This window comes from Alosa sapidissima, chromosome 17 (assembly GCF_018492685.1).
Source record: "Alosa sapidissima isolate fAloSap1 chromosome 17, fAloSap1.pri, whole genome shotgun sequence".
NCBI lineage: Eukaryota > Metazoa > Chordata > Actinopteri > Clupeiformes > Clupeidae > Alosa > Alosa sapidissima.
In genome coordinates this window covers 14866828-14892478 of record NC_055973.1, presented here as the reverse complement: position 1 = coordinate 14892478, position 25651 = coordinate 14866828, and the positions used below count along the sequence as shown (strand labels likewise).

Here is a 25651-nt window from a genome sequence, read left to right as displayed (position 1 = left end):
AGCCACCACCCGGGTTTGCTGTAACTGTTTCATCATCTGAAGCACGGCCGCCTCCTGGATTTGCTCTTCCTAACGCCTCAGCTACAGCGAAACCACTCCCTTGATTTACCAGGGCAAGTGTCACGCATTGAGCGTGACAGTCACTCATTTCAGTCTTTTGTCACGCTCTCCCGCCACACATTGTATTTCTCACGCAGAAAAACTATTTATATATTTAGTAGGCCTATGCTGCCTCAGCGCCCAAAATGTATCTGGCCGCGCCGCTCTCACCCGGCAGGAATCAAGCGCGTCTCCCCTGGAGTTGAGCCTGTCATTTATCAGCCAATCAAAAATAACGAGAGGAGCTACACAATAGCCAATCAGAAAATAGCACTATTGTATCTGGGTAAGATTTAACGCAACAACCAATGAAAAAACGCGTATCCTGGAATTGTTGAACGTGAATTATTGAACGCGAACCTGTTTCGTTCACCTTGAAGCTTCGAGCAACAGTTCATGGTTTCAGCACAGAGTAAGTCATCTTTTAATGTTACAACAAATCCACAACTTGTTTGACACAAATGACAACGTGACTGCTAGAGAATGTTTCCCAGTTGTTCATGACTGTCTGTAACTTAGCCAACAGTTTCACAGCCCGTTCATTGACAACACTTGCTCAGGGCCCAGTTCCCCGAAAGCATCTTAAGCGTCGTAAAGTCCCTCTTACGAACGTCTTAAGATTTACCGACTGTTTCCCCAAACCATCGTAGCTTAAGAGCGTTGTGAAAACACTCGTAGATCTACGAGTGCTCCAGAGTTATCGTTACCGGCTAAGAGCATCTTAACAGTAGCCTACTTCTCACTGAGGTCACCAACAGGACATACAGAGGAATTACAATTTAGAATACATAATCGGTCCGTGTAACGCTTTGCAGTGCTTTGTTCTATTTGTTCCATCCATCGGGTCCAAATAAAAAATGTGTTCAATAATCCAATTTTCAATTTGTTTTAACTGGTCAGCAAATAGATAATTGCTGCTATTTTCTAAATGTGTCATTAGTCACGCAAGATAAAGAAAACAGAAACTGGATTGGAAACAAAAGTAAAATTCAGTTAATATTGGATTTTGGCCCCCTTTTTTTTTTACTGTTTTTGTTGGGCTGAACCACGCGTAGGGGTGGGTGACCTGATAGATATTGGCGCGCGGTGTTGGTGATCACATTTTATCAGCGGATGTAGAGCATAGACTGTAAAAAATAGATGTAGAGATGGAGGGCTATCAAACACAGTTCCGCTTGCATCAAGGTGCCAAGCGATTGATAATGTCAGCTCGAGATCAGAACTTCAGATGCAGAGGGAGACATTGCTGCGTCCTGACACTTATGAGTAGGCCTACGTGAGCCCTAGTAGCCTACAGGCCAATGTAGGCTATTTGCTGTTGAAATTAATAAATGGATAAACGGATAAATTAGGCTCACCGTTGTGTCTTCGTTTAGCCTAATGAAACCTAGTCTAGCGTAAAGCGTTAAATAAGCAAAAATACCATGTCAAACAGTGCTCGGGGTAGCCTGTATAGCCAAGACTGACGTCGATGACATTCTGCTTTGGGGAATTATTTGCTATGGCATGGCTATGGTAGCCTATTCCAATATAGGCTACTGTAGATATGTTCAACATAGGCTGAAAGTTATGTTTAACGTGCCTTCTCCCAAAAAGTTTGTCATTAATCTCTAAAGTAATGAGTCAAAATCACAAACAACTTCAGGCGGCGCTCCCTTCCACCATCTAGCCTGGCCCAGCTAGATGGTGTTCTCCCCCCGGTGTTCGTGGTTCAGTCCAATCACAAGGGCAAAAAAGGAAAATTAGAAAATTGACGCATCATTTCAATTTTTAACTTCTGAACAGAAAACCGTAACTGTGCTCAATTGAAAATCAAAATAAGCAACAATAACCCATTTACTGTGGATGGAATGGATGATATGATATGAGAATGGATAACGGATTTTTAAGCCTATTTTTATATTTTTTCATGTGAATTCTGCAAATAGAACATAGCACTGCAAAGCGTTACACGGACCATAATCCAACTTACGTTCCCATTCTTTATTGTGTTTACCTGTGATGAATCAGATTTTAGCGTGCAAAATAGCATAGCCTACATTTAATGGTCATAATGATGTGATGAAAAGCGGACAAAAATGCAATCAAGTTATGAAACGAGATGTTGCCAGAATAGTTTGACATTGTCTTTGCTAAGTGAAGGCTATATTTTATTAGGCCTATGAGGTAAAAAGCAGAGAAGGCAACATGTGGTTTAGTCTGTACTGCATCAAAATCTAAGCCTACACATTTCCTCACTTCCTCGACTTCTTTCTTATCTTCAAACGTGTTCTTCTTTCTTATATTCAAAAGTGACACCGCGAAAAATTATTGGTGCAACAATCTAATCTTAAAATAATTACAATTATTTATGTTTGTGTGGTATATAACCTATACTTGGGATGCCTACATGCAGATGTCAAAGTGTTTCTATTTTCGTATTGATGTGAAATAGATCCGAAGTTTAAATGCTAAGCCTAGCTGTGACGTGCAGTCACCTGACATCACCGTCAAATTAGAGGATATTTCAGAACTATTAACGTGGACAGCTCCCCTTAAGAGCATCTTAAGAGAAGTGCACGCGCGTTCACACTACGAGCATGTTCGGAAAACAGTCGGAAAAAACAAACGAACGATCGTAAGATGAATCGTAGAAAACCCTCTTAAGAGCGTGTCTCCGTCGTTATCGGGAAACTGGGCCCAGAACAAGTAGGCTCTTAAGGGGAGCTGTCCACGTTAATAGTTCTGAAATATCCTCTGATTTGACGGTGATGTCAGGTGACTGCACGTCACAGCTATAGGTCTACCATTTAAACTTCGGATCTACACATTAATTCACATCAATACGAAAATAGAAACACTTTGACATCTGCATGTAAGCATTCCAAGTAGGTTATATACCACACAGAGACATAAATAATTGTAATTATTTTAAGATTAGATTGTTGCACCAATAATTTTTCGCCATGCAATATTTTTTCGCGGTGTCACTTAACGTTTGAAGATAAGAAAGAAGTCGAGTAAGAAAGAGAGGAAATGTGTAGGCTTATATTTTGATGCAGTAGGCTACAGACTACACCACATGTTGCTTTCTCTGCTTTTTACCTCATAGGCCTAATAAAATATTCACTTAGCAAAGATAATGTCAAACTATTCTGGCAACGTCTCGTTTCATAACTTGATTGCATTTTTGTCCGCTTTTCATCACATTATTATGACCATTAAATGTAGGCTATTTTGCACGCTAAAATCTGATTCATCACAGGTAAACACAATAAAAAATGGGAACGTAAGATGGATTATGTATTCTAAGTTGTAATTCCTCTGTATGTCCTGTTGGTGACCTCAGTGAGAAGTAGCTACTGTTAAGACGCTCTTAGCCGGTAACGAGTAGGGGAGACTGGGTATGGTTGTAACATGGGGGGAGTTGTAACATCACCAATTCCACCAATCAGGGATAAGATATGAGCCATGTGACAGTTTCTGACTCCTCAGACTTCCTTAACGATCACACATGGACATTTTCAAGTTGTTAGTGCCATTTATCCCAGAGTAAGGAGAAAAATTCAGCATCTGATGTAAGAAAGTAACTTGTTTTTTTTTCTAGTGCTTTTACCATTGTAGATACAGTTGTATGAGTTACATCAGGTCAAACTATAGTTTCTCTAGTAAAGAATGGTGTAGCTCTCTCTTGCTAATGTCAAAGCACCATGCTAATACAGCTAGCTAAACAATGGATGACAGTGGTGGGGTAGGTTGTAGCACATTTTTTGAATATGTTACAACCTGTAGAATGGGGCTAGTAGACCCATTTAATGTCTGTTTAATTTCATCTTTGTGTGTGTGACTGTTCAGCCCTCTCTCTCTTTCCATGAGAGACACAAATACATACACACACAAAAGTATAAACGTTGTGGTTTTTATATTTAGTTTAAAACGTTAATATGATCTCCATTCTCTATGTGAAGAACGGATTGTATGGTATACAATATGTTGGTGAATCTATTTTCACACCCTGTGTACCCTGTTTATGCAATAAATCACTATATCAAATGGAATTCCATTGTTTTTCTGCATTTTACCTGTTACAATCTACCCCAATAGGTGTTACAATCTACCCCAGTAGTGGGGTAGGTTGTAACAAAGGTACACACTGTATTTGTCATAATCTCACAAATTCTGTAATATAGTTGAAGAGATCTAAATGGTTGCCACTTGTAGTAGACACATGTGGATACTTTGCCAAAAAGTTCCAGAACTGTAGCTTTAAAAGAAATGGTAGTTTTAGGTGCTGAAGAAAAAATGTGTTACAACCATACCCAGTCTCCCCTACTCTGGAGCACTCGTAGATCTACGAGTGTTTTCACGACGCTCTTAAGCTACGATGGTTTCGGGGAACTGGGCCCTAGCCTATGCCTAGTCATAGCCTACTTTCGTTCACACGATGACTGACATATTGTCACATTCTAAACATCTCTCACTCCAAATAGGCTTAATCATTTTATTAGCACTAAACAAATTAAAGTGTATTGCATAGGTCACTTTTAAAATCAGCATATAATTATATCCTGGCCATGGATGCATTAATCATTGCATCTGTATTCAAAAATGTCAGGTAAAAAGCAATTAAGCATCCTCTCATTCACCCTGAGAGGAAAGCCCCCTAAAAGGTCCAGGTTAGTGGATGCTCAGAGGTGGTGAAAAAGCCTATTATTGAATTGTCAGTGCCATGTGTCAAATCTTTTCTTTTGCAAATCTGAACAATTATAAATTATACTTTTGCCCCATTTTGACTTAGGAGGGCATTGCTCCTACATACTGTAGCCAATAATCAAATGCCTGCTCTCTTTTGGAAAGCTGAGACACTGTTGGAAAACAATTAGAATAACTGTGTGATGTAGCCTACTGACACAAAGTTACAAAAGCTAGATTATTATTTTCTTTTTCTACTAACAAGCATCTTTGAACTGACCACATTTCAGCCCTCTAGGTCTTGACTTGATATGACTTGAGTCCTAGCATTAGGTCTTGTCATGCTGTGTGCAAAAGTAGATCAATATAGAATGACAACATGAGTACTTTAGACCATTATTTGCCAAGATATGCTCATGCATTTTGTAAAATGCCCTATGAAAACTCCCCATAGGACTTTGGGTTATCCAAAATGCATACAGTAGGCTACTGGCAATCAAATGCCTACTGCATATGAACCCCTTACAAGCATAATCTTGGCCTCAAATTAAAGGTAATACTCTGAAGTTTCATGCTTGCATTTGGATTGTAGGCTACTTCAGGTTCTGATATAACTACACTAAATATGGAATAATTACAAAAAATACAAATCTTTACAATTTCTATTTCAATTCAATTGGTGTGTATAAGATGGGCTATATTTCTGCACAACTAATATTGGATCAACTGTTGACCGACCTGGGGCTGGTGTATGCTAGCTGGTGATGCTAGTTGCGTGTGTAAATCCTCACACCCCTAACCTTAAGAACGGCTCTAACTGCTGAGTTGGAAGCTTGGGCTTTTAGCTCAGTGGTTAGAGCGCTCGACTCCCATGCCGGTGTGTTGAGGTGGCGGGTTCGAGGACCATGAGCGGCGGACGAAACAACCTCTGGAACATCTGAAGGCATATTATTAAACAGCAACAAAAAGTTGTAGTATTATTAATGAAACACCCCCATTCTCGCAACCCGTCTGACCAGCCACCCCTTTAACCCCCGGACGGGAATTGTCGACGGGGAATGTCACTCTTGCCCTGAAAATTTACTTTCAGTGAAGCCGCCTTCTGGGTTCCTGCTTCCAGATGCTGCACCTGCAGTACTGCCCCATCTGGGCTACTTCTCGGGACCTGGATTGTGCCCAGAAATTTCAGATTGGGAGATGGAGGATGAGGCTCAAAACATTGAAAAAGATGATCAGGTACTATACCTATCTGGTGTATTTTATGTGATTGTGGTTGTGACACACACTGAACACAAATGACCCTTTTGGGACAAAGAATAAACTGAACGGAACTGCCCTGATTTCATTTTTGTTTGCAGTGTGCCCAAGACACAGCACTGACAGTAACATCAAATGACTCAAAAGATGACCAGAATCAAGCAGCACTGCCATGTAAGTTGCAGGCATCCATATAGTACAACTGCATTTCACCAGTCCCGGCGTCATGGGGGGGGGCTTTGGGGGGCCAGGCCCGTCCTGGAAGTCATCTGTGCCCGCCCTGGACGAGCTTGGCTGCACCAACCAACCCCAATCCCATAGATTGATTTTGAACACTTATTAAATGTAGGCCTATATTATATGTTTGTCAATCTAGCAAGTATCAAATAAAACTTGTAAAATCTGTATTATTCCGTAGCTAATCAATCAGTTACATTAGGTAAGCCCATCACCTAAATGGAGAGGTTACGTGGCGCAGTCTAGGCTACTTCATTTCTGCACTAACCCGTCATCCGATGACAAATATGGCTTATCGGCTCGCAGGTAGGCTATATCTCATATCGTAGTTAGTAGAAGTAGGCCTAGTAGTTTCTGGGTTTGTTTTTTACTGTTTTTTCTTCTGACCTAGTCGGGGAACAGGGAGCTTGTTACCACTCCAGGGCCGAAGTTATCCGTAACTTCGGGGCTAACTCCCTAACACTCTATCTGAAAGTGGTTAGCAAATGAACGAGGATTTTGGTTTTATCTGCGGATTTATTTTTGCATTATTTTGAATATGACTAGCTCCAGTCTCAACAGCACGTCTCCTTTTTCCACACGCATCTCAGTTCTAACACACATATCCCCTCTCGCTTTCTCTCTCTCCATCCCTGCGCACGGGGCTCTCTTAAATGAGCTGCACCATTTTACAACAATTGCATCTGCATTTTCATATTGGAATGTTTTGTCAAGTGTAAGCTTAAATTACTGTGATCAATTTAAGTTCCCGTGCCCCCCCCCCACACCGGAAAGGTGTAATGCCCGTCCGTGAATTTGTGTCTGCCGCCGGGTCTGCATTTCACATATCATAAGTGATTTAAACTCCTGCTACTACTTCTTTTGTCAGAGAGTGCCAAGTCCACCAAGAAGAAGGGACTGAAAGGCTTTCTTCAGAAGATACTGAGGGCATTTAGATTTTGTGCCCCCTCCAGGGACACAGAGAGACGCAAGATAAAGATATCTAGAAATTACTAAAAAAATCCTTCAACATTAATCTATTCTTAATGTTTTAATCTTTATTATTGAATAAAATTATTGTGTGTTCAAAATTATACTGTGTTCATGCTTTGCTCATCACATCCAACATGTAAGTCACAGGGAAGGGGAAGTTGGACAATTAAGATATGTAAAGGATGCTGAAAAATGAGACTTTGGAGTAATGGAACATGAATATAAAATCATTTATTTCCAGCAATAGTATCAGTTTCTGTTAAACACAGGAATTTCTCTATCTTTCTGTAAAGGAGTTAAATCTACAAGATTTAAGATAATCAAGATACAATAGCAATAGGCTGCTTTTTTTGTTACAAACAAGATTAAAGCATTAGGGAGCGTATCCTATTCATTTGATTTACAGTTTTTTTGCGATTGCTTAAACACTACAATAAAAGTATTCCACAGTTAGCGAAACCTTACTCAAAGAACAAAACATCATAGATTTCCCCAACTATAAGCACATTGTCAGCCTCAAATGTTTTGCAAAACACTATACACACATTGATTTACAAAAAACTATACATTACAAAAAACTAATACATTTCTCTACTTTAGACAGAAATCTCAGATAATGTCTCCTCTTTGCAATTTCAAGGCAATACCTTCCAAAATACACACCCATGAACCAATTGTTTAAACACAACTGTCGAGTGTGAAGACAGGTGTAACTGTAAACTCAACAATCAGTCCTAAACACTAGGCAACAGGTGAGTCCTGGACAACAACACAAATTGAAGGAAGCACAGAGAGGAAGAGGAAGAAGAGACTGCCAAGTTGCCAAGTTTTTTTTTATAAAATTGAACACTGTCAAAGACTGAGAATTAGTGTATGGTTTCGCAGATTTGGTATGGGGTTTATCATATGGGGTAATGGGGTTATAGTGGCATGTTTACTGTAAAGAATTGTATGATATGCAAAGAATTTGTGTGTAAGCAGTTGAAGAAAAACTGTAGAGTACTTCATCCTCCTCATCCTCAATGTACGGGGGGGGGGTTTGTTACTAAACCACGTACTTGGAATAGTAGCCTACTTGGAATAACACCCCCAGGTCTGGTTTTGTGTGTCGTGTTTGGTCAGTATATTCTTGTACTCTAAATGATCCTCCTGGTGTAGCTTCCCTGTAATTGTGTGTAGCCTGGTGTTTGGAAAAAACGGGCATTATAGGCCTATATTCAAAATTGAAAAAAAAAAAAAAACTGTAATTGTGTGTTACTGTCACGCACCGCTTGATAACTTGAATAAACCCCATTTAATAATAAATATTGTAAAAACAATTTGCTCATTCGTTAGACGAATTTAAGCGACGCAGGTAAGTGTGCAAAGAAATAGACTTGTGTTTAGCTCATACAAATTGCCTCCTGTCACGCTCGCTCAGCTCAGCTGTGCTGTGTGTGTCTCTTTAAACGAGGACGGTGGGGGTGAGAATAGAGATCAATCGAGTTGTGACGCCGTAATCCACGGCTAGCTGGACTGTTTGTACAAATAAACGAAGAACCTGCATCCCGTGCGAAATGTCGCCTAAACGGATATCGCTAATTACATGCTACACTGCAATGGAGGATTATAAAGACATTGTGCATCGGCCTTGATATCGCGTTTTATATATATATATAAAAAAAACTGCAGGTCCGGGGTCTACGTCTTGCTGTGAGTGGACAGGTAGGTTGGTTGTTTAACGATATTTTAATCCTCTCAGGGACCTAGTATTAGAAATACAACAGTAGCCCAATCAATGGCAAAAACAACACATAGCCTACAAACGTGGTATGAGGCTATCTTAATATAATGTTCTTAAACGCACGAATTGGACATCATTGCGTCCATTGGTTTTCCGCTGGCAACAAACAATGATGGCGTTTCTTATCTTGGTGTTCCCTGTCGGAATATTATGCGTTTATAATTCCTAAACATATGTCTTCCTGTAAAACTGGACGGTCCTGTCCAGCTTTGAGGGTAACACCCGAGAATGCAGTGGTTATCATGTGCCTGCTGAATATAGGTTGCGCTCTATGCGCAGCCTCCGCGCTAGACTGTCACAGTGCGGATGCCTCTAGGACACGTGCATCACATTTTCAACTCATAAAGTCTAATCTGTTGACTCTGATCGATGTTAAACTGTCTTGTTACATTGCCTGTCATTTTTGTAAGTTTTTCAGTATTGCTACCTTCATCAGTTTCCCATCAGTCTCCCTTTCCTCCGAGTGACGGCTTGTGTAGGCTATCCCCAGAGAGAGAGACCCTTCCTTCCTAGTGCCTGACGTTGACATATAACCCGGCTGCTGAATTCTGTGATTAGTGGTGGCTTGCTTATAAATTATTTGTAAGGTACCAAGCTCTATGGAAAAGTAGATGGCACATTTAGACACAGGGTCCATAATTAAGACTTACTTGAGAAAGCAACCTGATTAAATATAAGGAGGAAATGTGTGACCTTTGGCCAATTAATTATATTTTGTAATCAGTGTCTTGAAAAAACAGAATACACTGATGTTTAAAATGTTACAAGGTTTTCAGAATGAACATTGCCCATGCTTTCGCTGTTCTCTCACACCATTCAAAGCTGAAGGCAGTCTGTGTCCTATTTTCTCAGGCGTGTTTTCCCTGTAGGCAATCCCAATGACACACCCAAGAAGTGTATTCAGTCACAGAGTTTATAAATGTCAGTACAATGATCCCTTTTGTCCATTCATGTCAACAGTGGGACAGTGTAGCTTTTCAGTACACTTCCCTCTTCAGTAGCCATCCTTCTCTAGTGTAGGTTAACAGTTAACTGTGTGTGTGTGTCACTTCCTTTACTGTGTCACTTTCACAATCTGGCCTTTAGGGCTGCCAACACAGAAGGCGTCCTCAAGAGGCCCAGCCTTGCCATGCGGTCCACAGTCCGCTTTTCCCACAGAGGCTTCGGTTGTACAGGATTACTGCGTCATCAAGTCATCGTACTCCCCTTGCCTCCTTTTTAAGCACACACACCCAGGGGACACTATGTTGTATACACTATGGGATACTGCAATTCCTGGTTATATAGGTTGTGTGTAGTCAAAGAGTTGTATAGGGTTGTATGTGAATCATATATCAAGATGTGGGTATTAATCAGTGTACTTACATAAGATAAGGACTCTTGCAGCCCCCCCCCCCCCCCCCCCCCCCCTCCATCTCGCACTCACCCACCCTCTCCCCCCTGTCTCCATGGGAGCTGAATAATTCAGCAGTAATGAGAGGAGCAGGATGCTGTGATTCAGAGTTCTGTGTTAGAGGGAGAGCAGCACTGCTCTGTTCGGTCTTACTCGGATTTACTGGGAAAAGACAAGGCCCCTGAGGAGCTAGCCTGCTAAGGCAAAGTGTCTCAATTCAGTATCTGTAGGGATAGGACTGGTAATATCAAATTCATGTTCTAATAGAAGATGAATTCCAAGCCATTAACATACATTTGAGGGCACCTCATAGCGCACCGCCTCTAGCTGTCATCATGCACATCACTTATCGCCTGTGCTTGCCAGTCACCAAAAGGCTTGTGTTTTTTACCTTCTGTTTTTCTTAATAGGCCTACATGGTTAGTTTTTGCTTTATGTGGAGGCATTGTTCAGGTCTGTGGTAGGCACAGTGGACAATTGGGAGTTTTTGAATAGCTAAAAGCTATAGCTATTATTCCTAGTAAAATAAAGGTTAAATTAAAATAATAAAATAAACACTTGTGAGCACTGGGCAGTTAGGAGTTTCCAGTCTGGCTGGGTTCCCATCTGCTGGTTGGCTGATCTGGGTCGTGGTGCAGAAATAGGACAGATGGAATCTGTGGTGGTAATCCCCTCTGCCCTGTACCAGTAGGTGAGACAGCCTGCCCAACTTAACCAACTTCCTCCACTGTGCTGCACCATGTCACAGCAGTGGTGTGATGAGCCTTGTGGTGTTGCAACGTGGGCTCACTACAGTATATCCTCACTGGTTCTTTCTCTAGTGAAAGGAGCAGCTTCCGCGATCGTCAGCATCTCCTACAGGCCAAGGATGAAAGCATGAGAAGGGTGTGAGAGAGGGAGTATATTCCATTGTAGGCTGCTTGTTGTAGCAAAAATGGACAGAGACCGAAAAAAGAAACTGGCCAACACTTCAGATTGAAAGGGTGAATTCAGAGGAGCCCACCTTTGTGGTTATATGTTCCCTAGTGGTGACGATGCAGGCTGTTGGAGGGTAGCTGAATCACTGATAGGTTAATAAACACCGTAACCTTGTGTCTGTTTACCACTCTTGGCACCTCTTCCACACATTCTGATCGGTCTGTTGAGTTTTCTTTGGGTAGGCAGCGTACCTAATGGGCATAGTCCAGACTCCAATGTGAAGCTACATCAGCATCACTCTTCCTGGCTTGCTGAATTCCAAATCCCCTTGAAGGCATTGATTGATTTGGTGGAACTGACTGTTTAGGTTCCTCTGAATTTGTAGACCGTGTCACTGACTGAGTGATGGTCTGGCATAATCTAGCTAACCACACCTCAGTATAGGTCAGCATGATCACATTTGTAGCTTATATTGACCATGTGTGTGTATGTGTGTTCATGTCTTGAAGGCAGGTGAAACCATGCAGGCAGACGAAGGGACTGAGTGGCTCTTGGAGCTGCTGACTGACGTTCAGCTCCAGCAGTACTTCCTGCGTATCCGTGATGAACTCAACGTCACACGCCTCTCCCACTTTGACTACGTCAAGACTGAGGACCTGGAGAAGATTGGCATGGGACGTCCGGGTAAGAGAACTTCCCCACCCACAGACCCATACAGACATGCAGGCAAATGGCATCTTAGCTATTGTCATCTCTTAATCACCACCACCCACTTCAAACACATTGAAATGTCCTCAGAACAAATGGGACTTTCTGTCACCCACTGAAAATGACAGCTTTGCAAATTCATTGTTATGGGCATCTGTCATCTTCTATAGTCATTGAGTAATTTTCCAGGAAATGATTTTTCATTTATTTTTTATATTATTTATTCCTCTATGACGATCTTAGTTTGTTCAATACACAATGGACAATGATCAACTAATGAATTAGTGTGAACAATTCATGCAGGAATGCTGTTGTGTGACGTTATCAGATTTGTCACCTATTTGTTTTGTTTGGGTGAAGGCCAGAGGAGGCTGTGGGAAGCTGTGAAAAGGAGAAGAGCCCTGTGCAAACGCAAGTCTTGGATGAGCAAGGTACGCTGTGGTTTCTTAAGGCAGACCCCTCCCCTCCAACAGCCACTTATATAGTATAGTATAGTATATATACTCTTTTGATCCTGTGAGGGAAATTTGGTCTCTGCTTTTATCCCAATCCGTGAATTAGTGAAACACACACAGCACACAGTGTACACACAGTGAGGTGAAGCACACACTAATCCCGGTGCAGTGAGCTGCCTGCATCAACAGCGGCGCTCGGGGAGCAGTGAGGGGTTCGGTGCCTTGCTCAAGGGCACTTCAGGCGTGCCACTTCAGCAACTGGTCGGGGTTCGACCGGGGGCAACCCTCCGGTTACAGGTCCGAAGTGCTAACCAGTAGGCCACGGCTGCCCCGTGGCTTATCTATAACTGCAACAACATTGTTGTATTAAAGATCCATCAATTGAGATGAGAATCAGTGCGATGGCAGCCTAGCTGCTGCTTGCCTCACCCTTACACCATATTGTCATTCCATCATAGCTCAGTAGGAAGGAGCATGATGCGAGAAATGGCAGGTGTAATGGATGCCATCTCCCAGGCAAATATATCTGCTGCACCAAGTCATTATGAAGCATAAATTAATCAATCAATCAATCAAACGGACAATTGTCTTGTCGCACTAGTAAGCCAAAGCTTCCATCATGTATTTCATCACTGGGGTCGCTGTGTCCATGCCATGTTTGGGTCCAGGTGCCCACGGGGACGTTGGTTTGGGTACGGCCTGCGGTTATTTCCTGATCCCACCCCATCTCTCTCTCCCACTTGCTTCTTGTCATACTTCACTGTCCTATCCAAAAAAAGCATAGACAATAAAAGAAATGGACAGAGCCACCCCGTAGACTTCGTTAGAGGCAAGTGAAGTCAATTTGAACCCTTTTATTTTTCCTGTTGGTCGACTTCGGTTCTACAAAGTAGAACACAGTAAGTCGTCTGGTAACCGTGCTAAGAAAATTGATAACGTGCCGTTATCGGAGTGTTCCGACTTCAAGTGGATTTGTTCTGACGTAGTGCCAACCCAACAAAACATCACTTAATTGTTTTTTTCCCTCGATGCTTTCCTAAATTAGCCTGACCAGCCAGACCCACATCAAGATGTAGGGTCTGGGAATTTACCATTGGCACTGCTCAATCCGAGGGGCGGGATAAACGGTTGTCTTTCAAATTTCCTCTTCATGCAATAGGATGGCGCTACAACTCACCAGTCCCATGCATTTTCCCACCAGCGGAGCTAGTTGGCTAGTTGATCAAACTTTTGCCAATTTAAAAAAAGCTTTTAACTCGAGTTGCGATTCAAAGACCGCTGTTCGCCAGCAGCAGCATCCATGTTCTTTGTTTTCAAGTAGCAGGGAATTCACGTGGAACCATTGCCGACTCTATACACGATGTGATTGGCCTGATTACAAATTACATTTGCTGCCGCTAGGGTGCGTCTAGATTTCTAGGCTATTCTTAAATATCTTACCCGCTAACTTCCTTTCAGACTGCCTTTGAGTTTCTTATCCAGAGAATACAGTTACTTCTCTCCTGTACGACGCAAAGTCCATTTATGTCCATTACATAATTTTAGCATTGTTTTCTGAAAAAAGTTTATTACTCAGCCGTAAAGTGAGTTATGAGGTTATGACGCCAGTCACACAATGTTGTATTTCTCTGAAAATAGAAAAGGTTCATATAAAGGCTTAAAACGCTTCAGATGTAATATTATTTAATGTTAAAGTGACGCCAAAATGAATGGGGGTCAGTGGAATGTTAACTCCAAGTGGTCGACTTCTAGCCTCAAAGCTGCCCATAGGGTATGCGCTCTCCGAACGTTTGCCTACCCCCTTGAAATAAAGGCAGAAAGCCTAAACATATACAAAAAATATGTATTCAATCACAGTGTGCTCCAGCCTGCTGTTGCTATAGAGCATAGCCAGCTGTAGGGGGGAACCAGGTGGAATTACTCTCAGCTGTAGTCTCTGTGCCTGGGCCAGCAGGTGTTCACAGGGAAGCGACCGGAGTCAGAGTCCCAGGCATCAGCCACCACGGTCCTGAGGGGCCCCTCACCCACCCCAGGCCCTGGGGACCAACCAGCTGCCCTTACCTGCCTCATCAGCGAGCGGGACCTTACTCTGTTTGAGAAGCTGGGGGACGGCTCCTTCGGGGTGGTGAAGCGCGGAGAGTGGCAGGCCCCCTCTGGAAGAGTGGTGAGTAGACCAATGGACGGAGATCCACTCGGGGACCTTTGAAAGAAGAACTGCTGTAAAAGAGAATGGATCATTAATTTTGCGTCCTCCTTTTAGACAAAGGTCATTGGCGATCAATACATTAATGGAGTATGGTCTCACTCAGGAGGATCTATTGATTGATGACTGGGTTGGGTGGCTGGACAGATGGGAGAGGAGGAATATTTAGAATGAATGAACGAACAAGGTTGTTAAAATAGAGAGATGAGTCAGTGGAAATAAAAACATGCCTGCCCACGGCCAAAGTGTGTAGAGAAATTGGCAGTGAATGTGTGGGATGTGTGTGATGTTAACATGAGACATGAGTCATTTGTGTTCTTTTGGGCTCTTCCACCGGCGAACAGCTGAACGTGGCCGTCAAGTGCCTGAAGACAGACCTGCTGGAGCAGCCTGAGGGCCTGGATGACTTCATCAGGGAGGTGAATGCCATGCACTCCCTGGACCACCAGAACCTCATCAGGCTCTATGGCGTCGTGCTCACACACCCCATGAAGATGGTGAGAGTCATCACTGGCGCACCATCGCAGCCTGCCTAAAGCCCTTCTGCATGTCCTCATGTTTTTCTAGCCGTTGGTGTTAGACGTTAGTAGAATGATGCTTGTCTTTCACTTTCTTGGATCTCCTGTTAGTTCTACAGTTCTAGAAGTCCAACAGTGAATAACTAGGTTTGGATACCTTCAAGGAATAAATTTGTCATTTATTTTGATACGGTTACTGCTAGGGATGTGCCATATTTTAGCGTACAGTATGTTTGCACATTTTTGTATATGCAAAAACATGCAAATTGTTTTTACATATCTGTGTGTGCCTTCACAACTGGCTAAAATCGCTGAGTTGGGCTCCACCAGTGCTGTTCTGCTGACACCACTGACTCTTGCTCCTGTTTGACTGTGCATCAGGTGACTGAGTTGGCACCACTGGGCTCGCTGCTGGACCGTCTGCGGAAGCGCCAGGGCCACATCCTCATCTCGGTGCTGTGCCGCTACACCGTGCAGATCGCATGCGGCATGGCCTATCTGGAGTCGCGGCGCTTCATCCACCGCGACCTCGCTGCCCGCAACATCCTGCTGGCCTCCAACGAGCAGGTCAAGATCGGAGACTTTGGCCTGATGCGGGCGCTGCCAAAGAACGACGACCACTATGTCATGCAGGAGCACCACAAAGTGCCCTTCGCCTGGTGAGCAGGGATGGACGCAGGCAGGGGAGATGGACGCAGGCAGGGGAGATGGACACAGGCAGGGGTGTTGTCCACTTGTCAGTGTTCATCCTGGGCCTCCTGTACCTCTTTGTGCCCATCCTCATGTGGCCCTTCTCTTGCAGTTTTTCTTGCTCTCTTGAAAATCTAACCTTAAAAACTTTCCCCTTTCTCACACAGTACTTGCAGGCATGCATGATTACACACACACACACACACACATAGACGTACACCACATACAAACACGCACAGACACTGTCTCTCACTGTGTTTTCTCCCAAAGTTTATTTTCTCTGCATGTCCTCTCTGGCTCTTTCTTTCTTTCTATCTTTCTTTCTTTCTTTCTCTCTCTTTCTCTCTCTCTCTCTCTCTCTCTCTCTCTCTCTCTCTCTCTCTCTCTCTCAGCCTCTGTCTAACGGTGTGATGCACTTTTCTCTGTGATGTGCAGGTGTGCCCCAGAGAGCCTCAAGACGAGGACTTTCTCCCACGCCAGTGACACATGGATGTTTGGTGTGACTCTGTGGGAGATGTTCACTCATGGACAGGAGCCATGGCTGGGCCTCAATGGTAGCCAGGTAAAGACACACACAAACACACACACACACACACACTCTTCCTCTTTTACCTCCATACAGTTCAATACAGTATTTCTGTACATGTTTCTGTAGCATAGACCTCTGATTGACAGTGAGCTATATGCCATGTGTATTTGCTATTACTCTCCAGATTCTCCATAAGATTGATAAGGAAGGGGAGCGCCTGGTGAAGCCAGAAGACTGTCCCCAGGATATTTACAACGTCATGTTGCAGAGCTGGTCTCCCAAACCTGAAGACAGACCTACATTTGTGGCTCTTAGGGACTTCCTGGTAGAGGTATGTCCGGATTGTCATGATGATTCATGGTCTTAAAAGACTACGAACGGCTCTCTGTATGCTCGTTTGTTTCCGATGGAGCCCGGTGTGTTTGAACCTGACGCTATTGTTAATGAACAGTAGTTAGTGTCTACACAGACCCAGTTCGGTGTTGCACTAGGAATCAGCATGTTACGAAAAAGAAGGATTTAGGCATTTGTTACAAAAAAGCTCCCATCTTTGCCCATATAAAGAGATCTGGTATCTTGCAATTTTTCCAATGGGAAAATAACATGAGTATTTGGAATAATCTCACCTGTTGCACTGCGGGGACGAAGAAGTCTGAAATGCAGACGTTTTGCCATACACACTTTTGTCATCTGCCTTCGAGTGAATTCTGTGATCTCCGGTATGTTAAGACGGCGGACTTTGATTTTTGCTACTCCAGACCTAACTTGCAGTGCAACCTGCAATATATTGCTTCGATTAGCGCCCGGATCTCCTTATATGGGCAAAGATGCCAGTTTTGGGTACTTTTTGTAGGTAAACTTCAGAGGTCTATACTTGAGCTCATTAACCTTTGGGTTTTTAGAAGCGTAGTGTCCGAGTTAGCCACTTAATGGCTTGATTTGAGGGCTGTTCTTTGATATTATGATTACACAGAAATAATGTGTCCTGGGGGGCACTGTAGCTCAACTGGCTACAGCGCCCGTACCACATTTGGGTCCAAATGCCCACAGTGACTGGGATAAAGTCTGATCCCGGTCATTTCCCAATCCCATCTCTCTCTCTCTCTCTTCACTGTCCTGTCACAAAAAGCCCAAAAAATATACTAAAAGAAGAGAAGGAAAAGAAATAATGTGTCCTCAGTCATCAGCTGTTAGGCCCCTGGATAAAAATGTCCATGCCCACTACCTGTTTCTGTGTTTATTCATTTTTCAAGATTCAAGAAATCTTTAAAATATTCCTGTTGAATATCTTAGTTATTTCTATCCCATTTCAATAATCCCAAATCATCAGGGTGAGGGTAATTTATATAACGTCATGTCCTACTGTAGTTAATGTTTAATCGGTCTGTGTGACTCACGCCTCTACCACTGTTTCCTCCTCTCCACAGACAATGCCCACCGACATGAGGGCCCTCCAAGATTTTGATGAGCCTGACAAACTTCAGATCCACCTGGACGATGTCATCACCATCATCGAGGGCAGGTACACCTGCCATTGTGTTGACCACATTCTAGTTTCCCTGCGCTTTGGTGCCGTAGTGGCACTCATCATGTGCTGTTAACCACAGGGCTGAGAACTACTGGTGGCGCGGTCAGAATCGGCAGACACTGAAGGTGGGACAGTTCCCCCGGCAAGTAGTGACATCGGTGGCCGGGCTGTCGGCTCAGGACATCAGCAGGCCGCTCAAGAACAGCTTCATCCACACGGGCCACGGCGACACTGACCCACACCGCAGCTGGGGCGCCCCAGACAAGATAGACGAGTAAGACCACCAGTCACATACTCTGAACAGACCTCTTCTTTGTACTAATTGATAAGTTATTTTATTGATTGTGTCTACAAGATATGGCTAAACTCAACTTCAGTAGTGACAGTGGTTAAAAACTTGCCAAAGATTGTGTATTGAGTTTCCCTGTGTTTTTACTGATCTGGGATTCTGTGTGTGTGTGTATGATTTAAAAAAAAAGAAATGGCTCAGTTGTGATTAATAAACTCACCAAAATGTGTTCCTGGACTCACCACTAGAGTGCAGCAAAAGACTGTGTGAAAGTCTTGAAAGTGATTTATGAACCAGAAATGGTGAACAAAGCATGTGTGTATATAAGCCTATAAGATTTATGTTTTTGTCCTGGAAAAATATATATTTTAAACAACATGCATTGATTTTGTTTGTACTTATACTTGTTTGTGTTTAGAGTGTTGTTTGTCTTCTTGGTGTCTCCATAATTAATCTTTGTATTTATGCATGACTGTGTGTGTGTGTGTGTGTGTGCACGCACGCGCCTATGTGGGGACTTTATAAGTTTATACCTCGGTAACCCGATGGATCCTCCGGATGTTCTTGGAATGGACCCAAATGCTGACCGGCCCACTAAACTCCCAAATCGAGCCAAAAGTATGTGGGCTTTTTTATTGTCCTTCCAATATATGATTTAACTCAGGTCATTTTCATCAACTCTCTCTCTCTCTCTCTCTCGCACACTATATTCCCTATCGGCTTAAGTCCTTTACAGATCAAAGGCTTGTACTGCTTTCCAATTTTCACCACCATTTACTTTCTCTCTCTCCCTCTTTAAATCTTTTCTTCCCCTCTTTTCTTTCCCCCCCCGTTTCTTCTCTGCACTCTATGACCTCTATTAGAGCTGCCACCTCCACGGCCTCCTCAGCCAGCTGTTCTGCTCAAGAGTGAGTGGGCTCACCTGCCTCATCACCATGGCCTCTCACCTCGGCTTCATCACTGCACAGGGCACACTCTTTCTGTTGCTGCATGTACCAGCAGCATAGCAGCCCTGGGCCTTGGTGCACTTTTTGGTCTTAAGATGCTTTGTGAATACTGGCCCTGTGTTGTCGGTATGTCTTATTAAAAGCTTTAAGGTGGATGGAGGGTGGAAATGAGTTGATGTTGTTTTGTGATGTGTGCTTGTTTGAAGAAGAGGCATTCTATGACTCGGTGATGGACGACGGCGATGACCTGATGGTGACGAGCGTGAGGAAGCTGTCTCTGTCCAAGCCGTCGACGTACCTGGGCCTGCGCCTGCGTCCATGGGAGAGCCAGCAGACGGACCGCCTCTGTGAGGTCTCGCTCATCGACTTCGGCGACGATAGCTTTAGCTCGGCCTCGCCGTCGCCTGTGGCGGAGGCCCCGGTCAAGGCGCCGCCACCGCTGCCGGCCAGTGCGCCCGTGGGCTCAATCCTGGACACACCGGCGCTGCCACACAGCCCAGCGGCGCTCTCGCTGCCCAACCCGCTGCACCCCACGCCTGTGCTGGACTGGGACCGGCCACTGCCCCCGCTGCCCGCCTACGACGAGGTGGCGCAGGAGTATGAGGAACCGCCGGGGAGGGTGGAGGAGGACGCCGAGGTGAGCTCCATCAGCCAGCGCGCCGAGGAGGCTAGCCAGCTGCCCACTCCAGCCAATGGCTCCACCAACGGAGGATTGTCTGGCGCTGAGAAGGCGGGCGTGGAGGATAACCTCTTCCTGACTGCCCCCCAGCCTGCGGAGGAGGCGCGCTCCCCAGCCCAGGCAGCGCAGACGGCCCAGCTCTTCCAGGAGCTGCAGCGGGAGGTGATGGTCAAGCTGCGCGCTCCCCCTGCGGTCGGCCGCTCGCTGCCCTCCTCGCCCATCCCCATGGCCTTTACGCCGGCTGGCCACCGTCAGATCATCCTTCCCTCCTCCTACGAGGACAAGCCCCTGGTGCCGCCACGCGTCCCCATCCCACCAATGCGGCCGTCCAGGCGCGCCGGGGTGCCCGCCTACCGCTCCTCCAACTCGCTGGGGGACGAGATCGACGCCAATGACGCCGACGGTGACGCCAGCGTGGAGCGCCCACCGCGCATCCCGCCGCGGGACCACGCGTTGTCTCAGCCCAGCTCGCGGGCGCCCAGCCCGATGGGCTCTCTGCGCGTGGGCTCCCCCCAGCAGAGGGCCGGCCTGTGCTGTGTGGGCTCCCTGGGCACCTTCCTCTCGCCCTCGCCCTGCCTGCCCCCCTCCCCGATCACGCCACAGCCCAAGCAGCCAGTGCTCACGCCGGCCACCCACAGCTTTGCCCGTGACCCCCAATACACGGCCCCCGAAGTGGGCCAGGCCCAGGCCAAGAGCCCCTGCATCCTGCCGGTGGTGTGTGACGGCACCAAGGCCAGCAGCACGCACTATTACCTGCTGCCTGAGAGGCCGGCCTACCTTGACAAGTACGAGCGCTTCTTAAAAGACTCCGAGAGCGGCGAGGACAGGAAGACCACCAACATGGCCACCGTCAGGCCCATGGTGCAGCAGCAGGCCGCTACCAGGCCCATCTACAGCTCCAGTAGCAGCATCAGCAGCAGTGGCATTGGTGGGATGGGGAACCCCCACAATCTGGCCTGGACCACCAACCAAGTTGTCAGCAGTCGAACGGAACCCACTGCACCTACCTTCAACTCTGTCAAATATGTAAGCAAATTGCCTGTCTTCTTTATCTACCCACAGACAAAACAAAGCTTTTAATGCAAGTTTAACATTTCTCTTAAGCCAAAAACATTTCTCCAGGAACTCTACTGGCTATGCCTATGTAGGCCAATGTCCTCACAAGAAACATGGCATTTATGTTTGCTACTAAACTGATGCGTTTATGCCATTAGCTACCATCATGATACTTGTTTGTTTATGTGCGTGTTGATAAAAGGCCTGGCTGGTAAAAGATTGGCGGGATTGCGTCCTCAGGTCCAGGAGGCGGTGCACGGCGTAACTGTGGAGGAGTGTCAGGTGGCCCTGCAGAGGCACAGCTGGAATGTTCCAGAGGCCATCCGCTACCTGAAGGTACCGGAGCTCGCTCGCTCCCGTCCCCTCTGTGATTACAGATGCCTGTAATTAAAGGGCTACAGAGCCTCTTTATTACAGAGGATGGCGTGAGAGTGTGTGTGTGTGTGTGTGCGCGTGTGTGTTTGTGTGTGTGTGTGTTTGTGTGTGTGTGTGTGTGTGTGTGTGTGTGTGTGTGTGTGTGTGTGTGAGCTGGGCCAATGGGACCAGAATGGGGACTCCTCCAACTCCTCTCCTCTCCTGTTGCAGGTGGAGCAGTTGTTCCGGCTGGGTCTGAAGGCCCGCTCCGAGTGCCAGGAGGCGCTGCAAAGGAGCAACTGGAACCTGGAGCAGGCTAGCACCCAGATGCTCGACTCCTACGGCCCCACCAGGCAGAGGTAGTCCAGCTCAGAGTCAGGGGGTCCTTTCAGTCAATGTGTGTTTGTGTCAGAGAGTCCATATCACCTCTGTCCCTCTATGTTGTGCAGGTAATGATGACTGGGGTTCAAAAGAGGAGGGAGCAAAGTTCTCCCATCTGAATCACTGGAGCAAGACTTAACTTTCTCTCCCTGCAAGATTTTGTTTTCTCAGAGCTGTTTATCAAGCAGTACGAGTTACAGCTATTGTTTTTTTTTGGGGGGGGGGGGGGGGGGGGTTGCTAAGCACAGCTCAGCAATTGCGAATTGCTTCTGCATATCTGCAGATTATGCATCTTGTAATGCTTTTTCCATGTTACTTTTTCAAAACTCAAGGATTCTTGAATTTAAGCTGGAATATTAATCAGCATATCCACAATCATTCAGTGCAATGCAGAAACTAAATAGGATATTCTTAACAGCTCACTGTAGGCTTATGCTCAGGCAATGCAGACATGCCTATAGATGTATGGCAGATCTTACTGTAGTAATTGCAAAACTACAAATCATGCCCAGAGAGGCTAAAGGCACACTCTCAAAGCTTAAGAATGCTATATAATCTTTTGTCCATTTTGCTATTTTTTTGTCAGTGTTGGTGATACCAAATATTGTTTATTTTGTACAGTAGTTGTTATTTGAATCATGTAAAATATTATTTTTATTGGTGTTTTAAATGTGGTCTTTATATGTTATTTAAGGAGCTTTCAGGGTAACGTTAGCATAGCAGTAGGCACTATAAGAAAAGCTGCTTTGCTGTGACACTTGTATTCACATCAGGGCTTTCCCATTTGTTTTGTTATCTGGTTCTCCCTCAGGCTAATAGTCATAGTTTTACCATTATGTATGAACACTGTATTGAGAGATGAAAAGTATATTAATGTGTTTAATATTAGTTAAAGGAATCCTCATTAACAAAAGATGCCTCTGGTATTGTTCAGTATTTTTATTTTGTGTTCTTTTTGGATGCCTGGCCTCTGTTTTTTAAGTGTCATTTGGAATAGTATTTATTAATAGCGTTACAAAATGAAATACCATTAATGTGATTCATTTCTCAGAATAAGCTAATGCCGAGTTTACTGCTATAATGTAGTTTGCTGTATGTTCTGCTGCAAAGTGTTTCAGCTTTGCACGGGGTACCTTTTATCATCTTCCTCGTTCTGTGAACTGCTGCATTTCCTAAGTTGTGCTTACGGGGGGCCTGCTGCGTGAGAGATGTCTGTAAGGTGTGACATGTTTGACCCGTCTCCTCACTCAGTCCTCACTGGCTGCTCAGAAGGTCAAGTGTGTGCCAACGACTGTAACTGTTTCAACATAACCATTATGACTTTTTTTTTTTTTTTTTTTTTTTTTGAGAAACACCAAGAGAAAGAATGCCATTCCGTTAGCTAGATGAGCCCTGGGGGGTAGCAGGGACATCAGTGTAAGTGTGCAATAATGTGTCAGTTCTGCCATGGGGAAACCCAATCACTTGAATATGTTTTAGGAGGTGTAAACTATAACTGTTAGTTATCATCGTTGTCATTCTCATCATCTGCCAGATGTCCTCTCTAATGCTGACGTGAACTGAGAGTTCATATACTTAAAATGCTACACTAAAGTTGCAAGGCTGCACATATGAAAAGTACAATTTCTGTATATTTTCTATTAAATATTTTCGTTTTAGAAAACAAAACTGTGCATGTGTTATTGACAATGCAGGCCTAATGGCTTTGGGAAGACAGTTGTTTCCTCTGTGGGGCTGCTTTTGTGTCTACAAACACCTTAGCTTTTCCTTGAAATGAATGATCACGGATGAAGCTCTGGAAAATGTATGTTCTGATCATCACAACTGCATCCCATGCAGCTTTGGATGTGGCAGTGCAATACAGCCTGACCAATTACTTATAGGGCAAAGGAATGACCATGCATGGTCACACAGGTGTTCCCTGTGGAGTCAAAATCTCCTTAAATGACGTTAGCCTTAATTGCAATCCAGTCCCAAAACAGACCCCTGTGGCACACCATATTTAACAGAAGAATAAGAAGACACATAGTTGTTCACAGAGACACAGAATCTTCTATTTGACAAGTAGGATGCAAACCATTGCAATGCAGTACCAGATAATCACACCCAATGCCTCAGCCTGTGATTATCTGGTGATCAATTGTGTCAAAGGCCGCACTAAGGTCCAGAAGTATCAGGACAGAGCCCAAGTCATCATCGGCTATTCTTAAAAGTCATTGGTAACTTTCAGTAGTGTTGTTTCAGTGCTATGATGTTTTTGGAATCCAGACCATTGATCAAGAGCAGAAAGACGTTGATTTGACACTATTTTTTCAAGAATGTTAGATATAAAAGGTAATTTGGATATAGGTATGTTGTTTTGAGGAAGAGCCCAGACTTTTTAGCAGAGTTCACACAGGCAGTTTTAAAATAATCAGGGACACTACCATTACACAAGGAACTGTTAAAGATGGAGAGCAGGCAGGGCCTAACAGATTCCATTACCTCTAATAGAAACTTAGTTGGCACAATATCAAGAGGGCTGGAAGAAACTTTGATTTGAGACACCGTTTCTAAAAGTTCAGATAAAGTGATTGTTCAAAATATCTTGTTGAAAATGGGGGACCTCTAAGTAACTTGGATCAGGAGTAATAGAGGCTCTAATAGCCTCCACCTTCTCAGTAAAAAAAAGACAAGAATTTTTCACAGCATCACACACACACACAGCATCACTTAACTGGGGCACAAGGTTCCCCATACAGTAGATCGAGCCACTGATGCAGCTAGGCCTCTTGGTAGCACTAATCTAGTAGTGGGAGCAGCGCTTGATTTATTTTCATGTCAGCTGTATGCTCTTGACTGTATACTCGGAGGAACTGATTGATTTGAGACTCGGACTACCATCAACACAACAGGGTGAGGGCGATACAGATATAGAGCAGATTAAAATCCCTGTCACATAGTTGGCACTCAGATTTGCCTTGATTTTGTGTGTTGTAAATGTCCTCCACTACCATTTACAATTACATTTATTAATTTAGCAGACACTTTCATCCAAAGCAACTTGCATACAAGCTACATTCCAAAGGTAACAAGAATACTACTACAGTAAATACTACTACCATTAGGTATATAAAGCCATTACTGTAATCAAACCTGCCCAGTTTGGGTGGAAAACCATTTGCCTTACTTTGTGCTAACCAGTAATGATCAGGCCAGCCATGGTTTGAGAAATAAATAATCGGTAAAAGCCCAATGGTGGCCATATAATCTTTGGCTTTTTATGTTTTTCATTTTTTTCCTGGGGCCATACCACCACTAGGTGTCAGCGTAATCATGATGTTAAATTGATTTCCCTTTGATTGATGGGTTCTCCCTGTGTCTTCTCTCCCCTCAGTCATCAACTCCAGGCCTCAGTGGGAGCATTATTGTGATAAAAGTTGCTGTGCACAGAAATTAACTGATGACTCGGACCTTTCTCATCGCTTCCTATTTATACCCCCTTATTGATATGTACAGTAATACAAATGGCTTTGGGTGACCTTGGATGCGTTAGCACTCTCAATACACTTGGCTGGTGTCATACATCTGTCTTTGTTTGTGTGTTGGCTGGTAGCTGCTATATAGATGCATGCATGGATGTCTGAGGAAAGCTGTATATATATTTATATACGTATATCCTGTATATTTTATATATATAATAAAATATAATTTTATATAATATTTATATATATATTTTATATAATAAAATATAGTTTGGTTTAGTTGCTTTAATTGTTTACCTAAAACAAGAACTGATTTCATTGTTTTGGTAGGCATATCCCCTCCAATCAGACCTAGTCTCAGCTGAGGACTTCACCAAACAGAAAAATTAAAGGTGTGAAATTAAATCATCTCTAGCTTGGGTGAACCCAGACAAACCTGTTAGCCCATTGGCGCCCATTTCCGAACTTGCCATTTCACTACTTTCACAGGCATAACCAGCACTGAAATTAAATTGAAATG

General features: G+C 44.2%; 1 protein-coding gene across 6 annotated transcripts; it reads left to right on the top strand.

Moving 5' to 3' along the window:
• Window positions 1-492: 492 nt before the first annotated feature.
• On the top strand, window positions 493-23009 carry tnk2a (tyrosine kinase, non-receptor, 2a). 6 transcript variants are annotated; one of them, XM_042068232.1, is made up of 16 exons: window positions 493-511; window positions 11840-12014; window positions 12399-12469; window positions 14448-14657; window positions 15041-15193; window positions 15596-15873; window positions 16340-16466; window positions 16618-16764; window positions 17861-17955; window positions 18041-18235; window positions 18777-18868; window positions 19114-19158; window positions 19404-20902; window positions 21173-21268; window positions 21518-21645; window positions 21736-23009. In XM_042068232.1, the coding sequence occupies exons 2-16, from the start codon at window positions 11852-11854 to the stop codon at window positions 21737-21739; spliced, it is 3303 nt and encodes a 1100-aa protein (XP_041924166.1). In that variant the 5' UTR covers window positions 493-511; window positions 11840-11851; the 3' UTR covers window positions 21740-23009. The 6 variants fall into 6 exon arrangements, with proteins under 6 accessions (XP_041924166.1, XP_041924163.1, XP_041924164.1 ...); XM_042068229.1 differs by lacking the exon at window positions 493-511 and adding an exon at window positions 8667-8928 and having other exon boundaries at window positions 14427-14657; XM_042068230.1 differs by lacking the exon at window positions 493-511 and adding an exon at window positions 8667-8940.
• Window positions 23010-25651: the final 2642 nt, after the last annotated feature.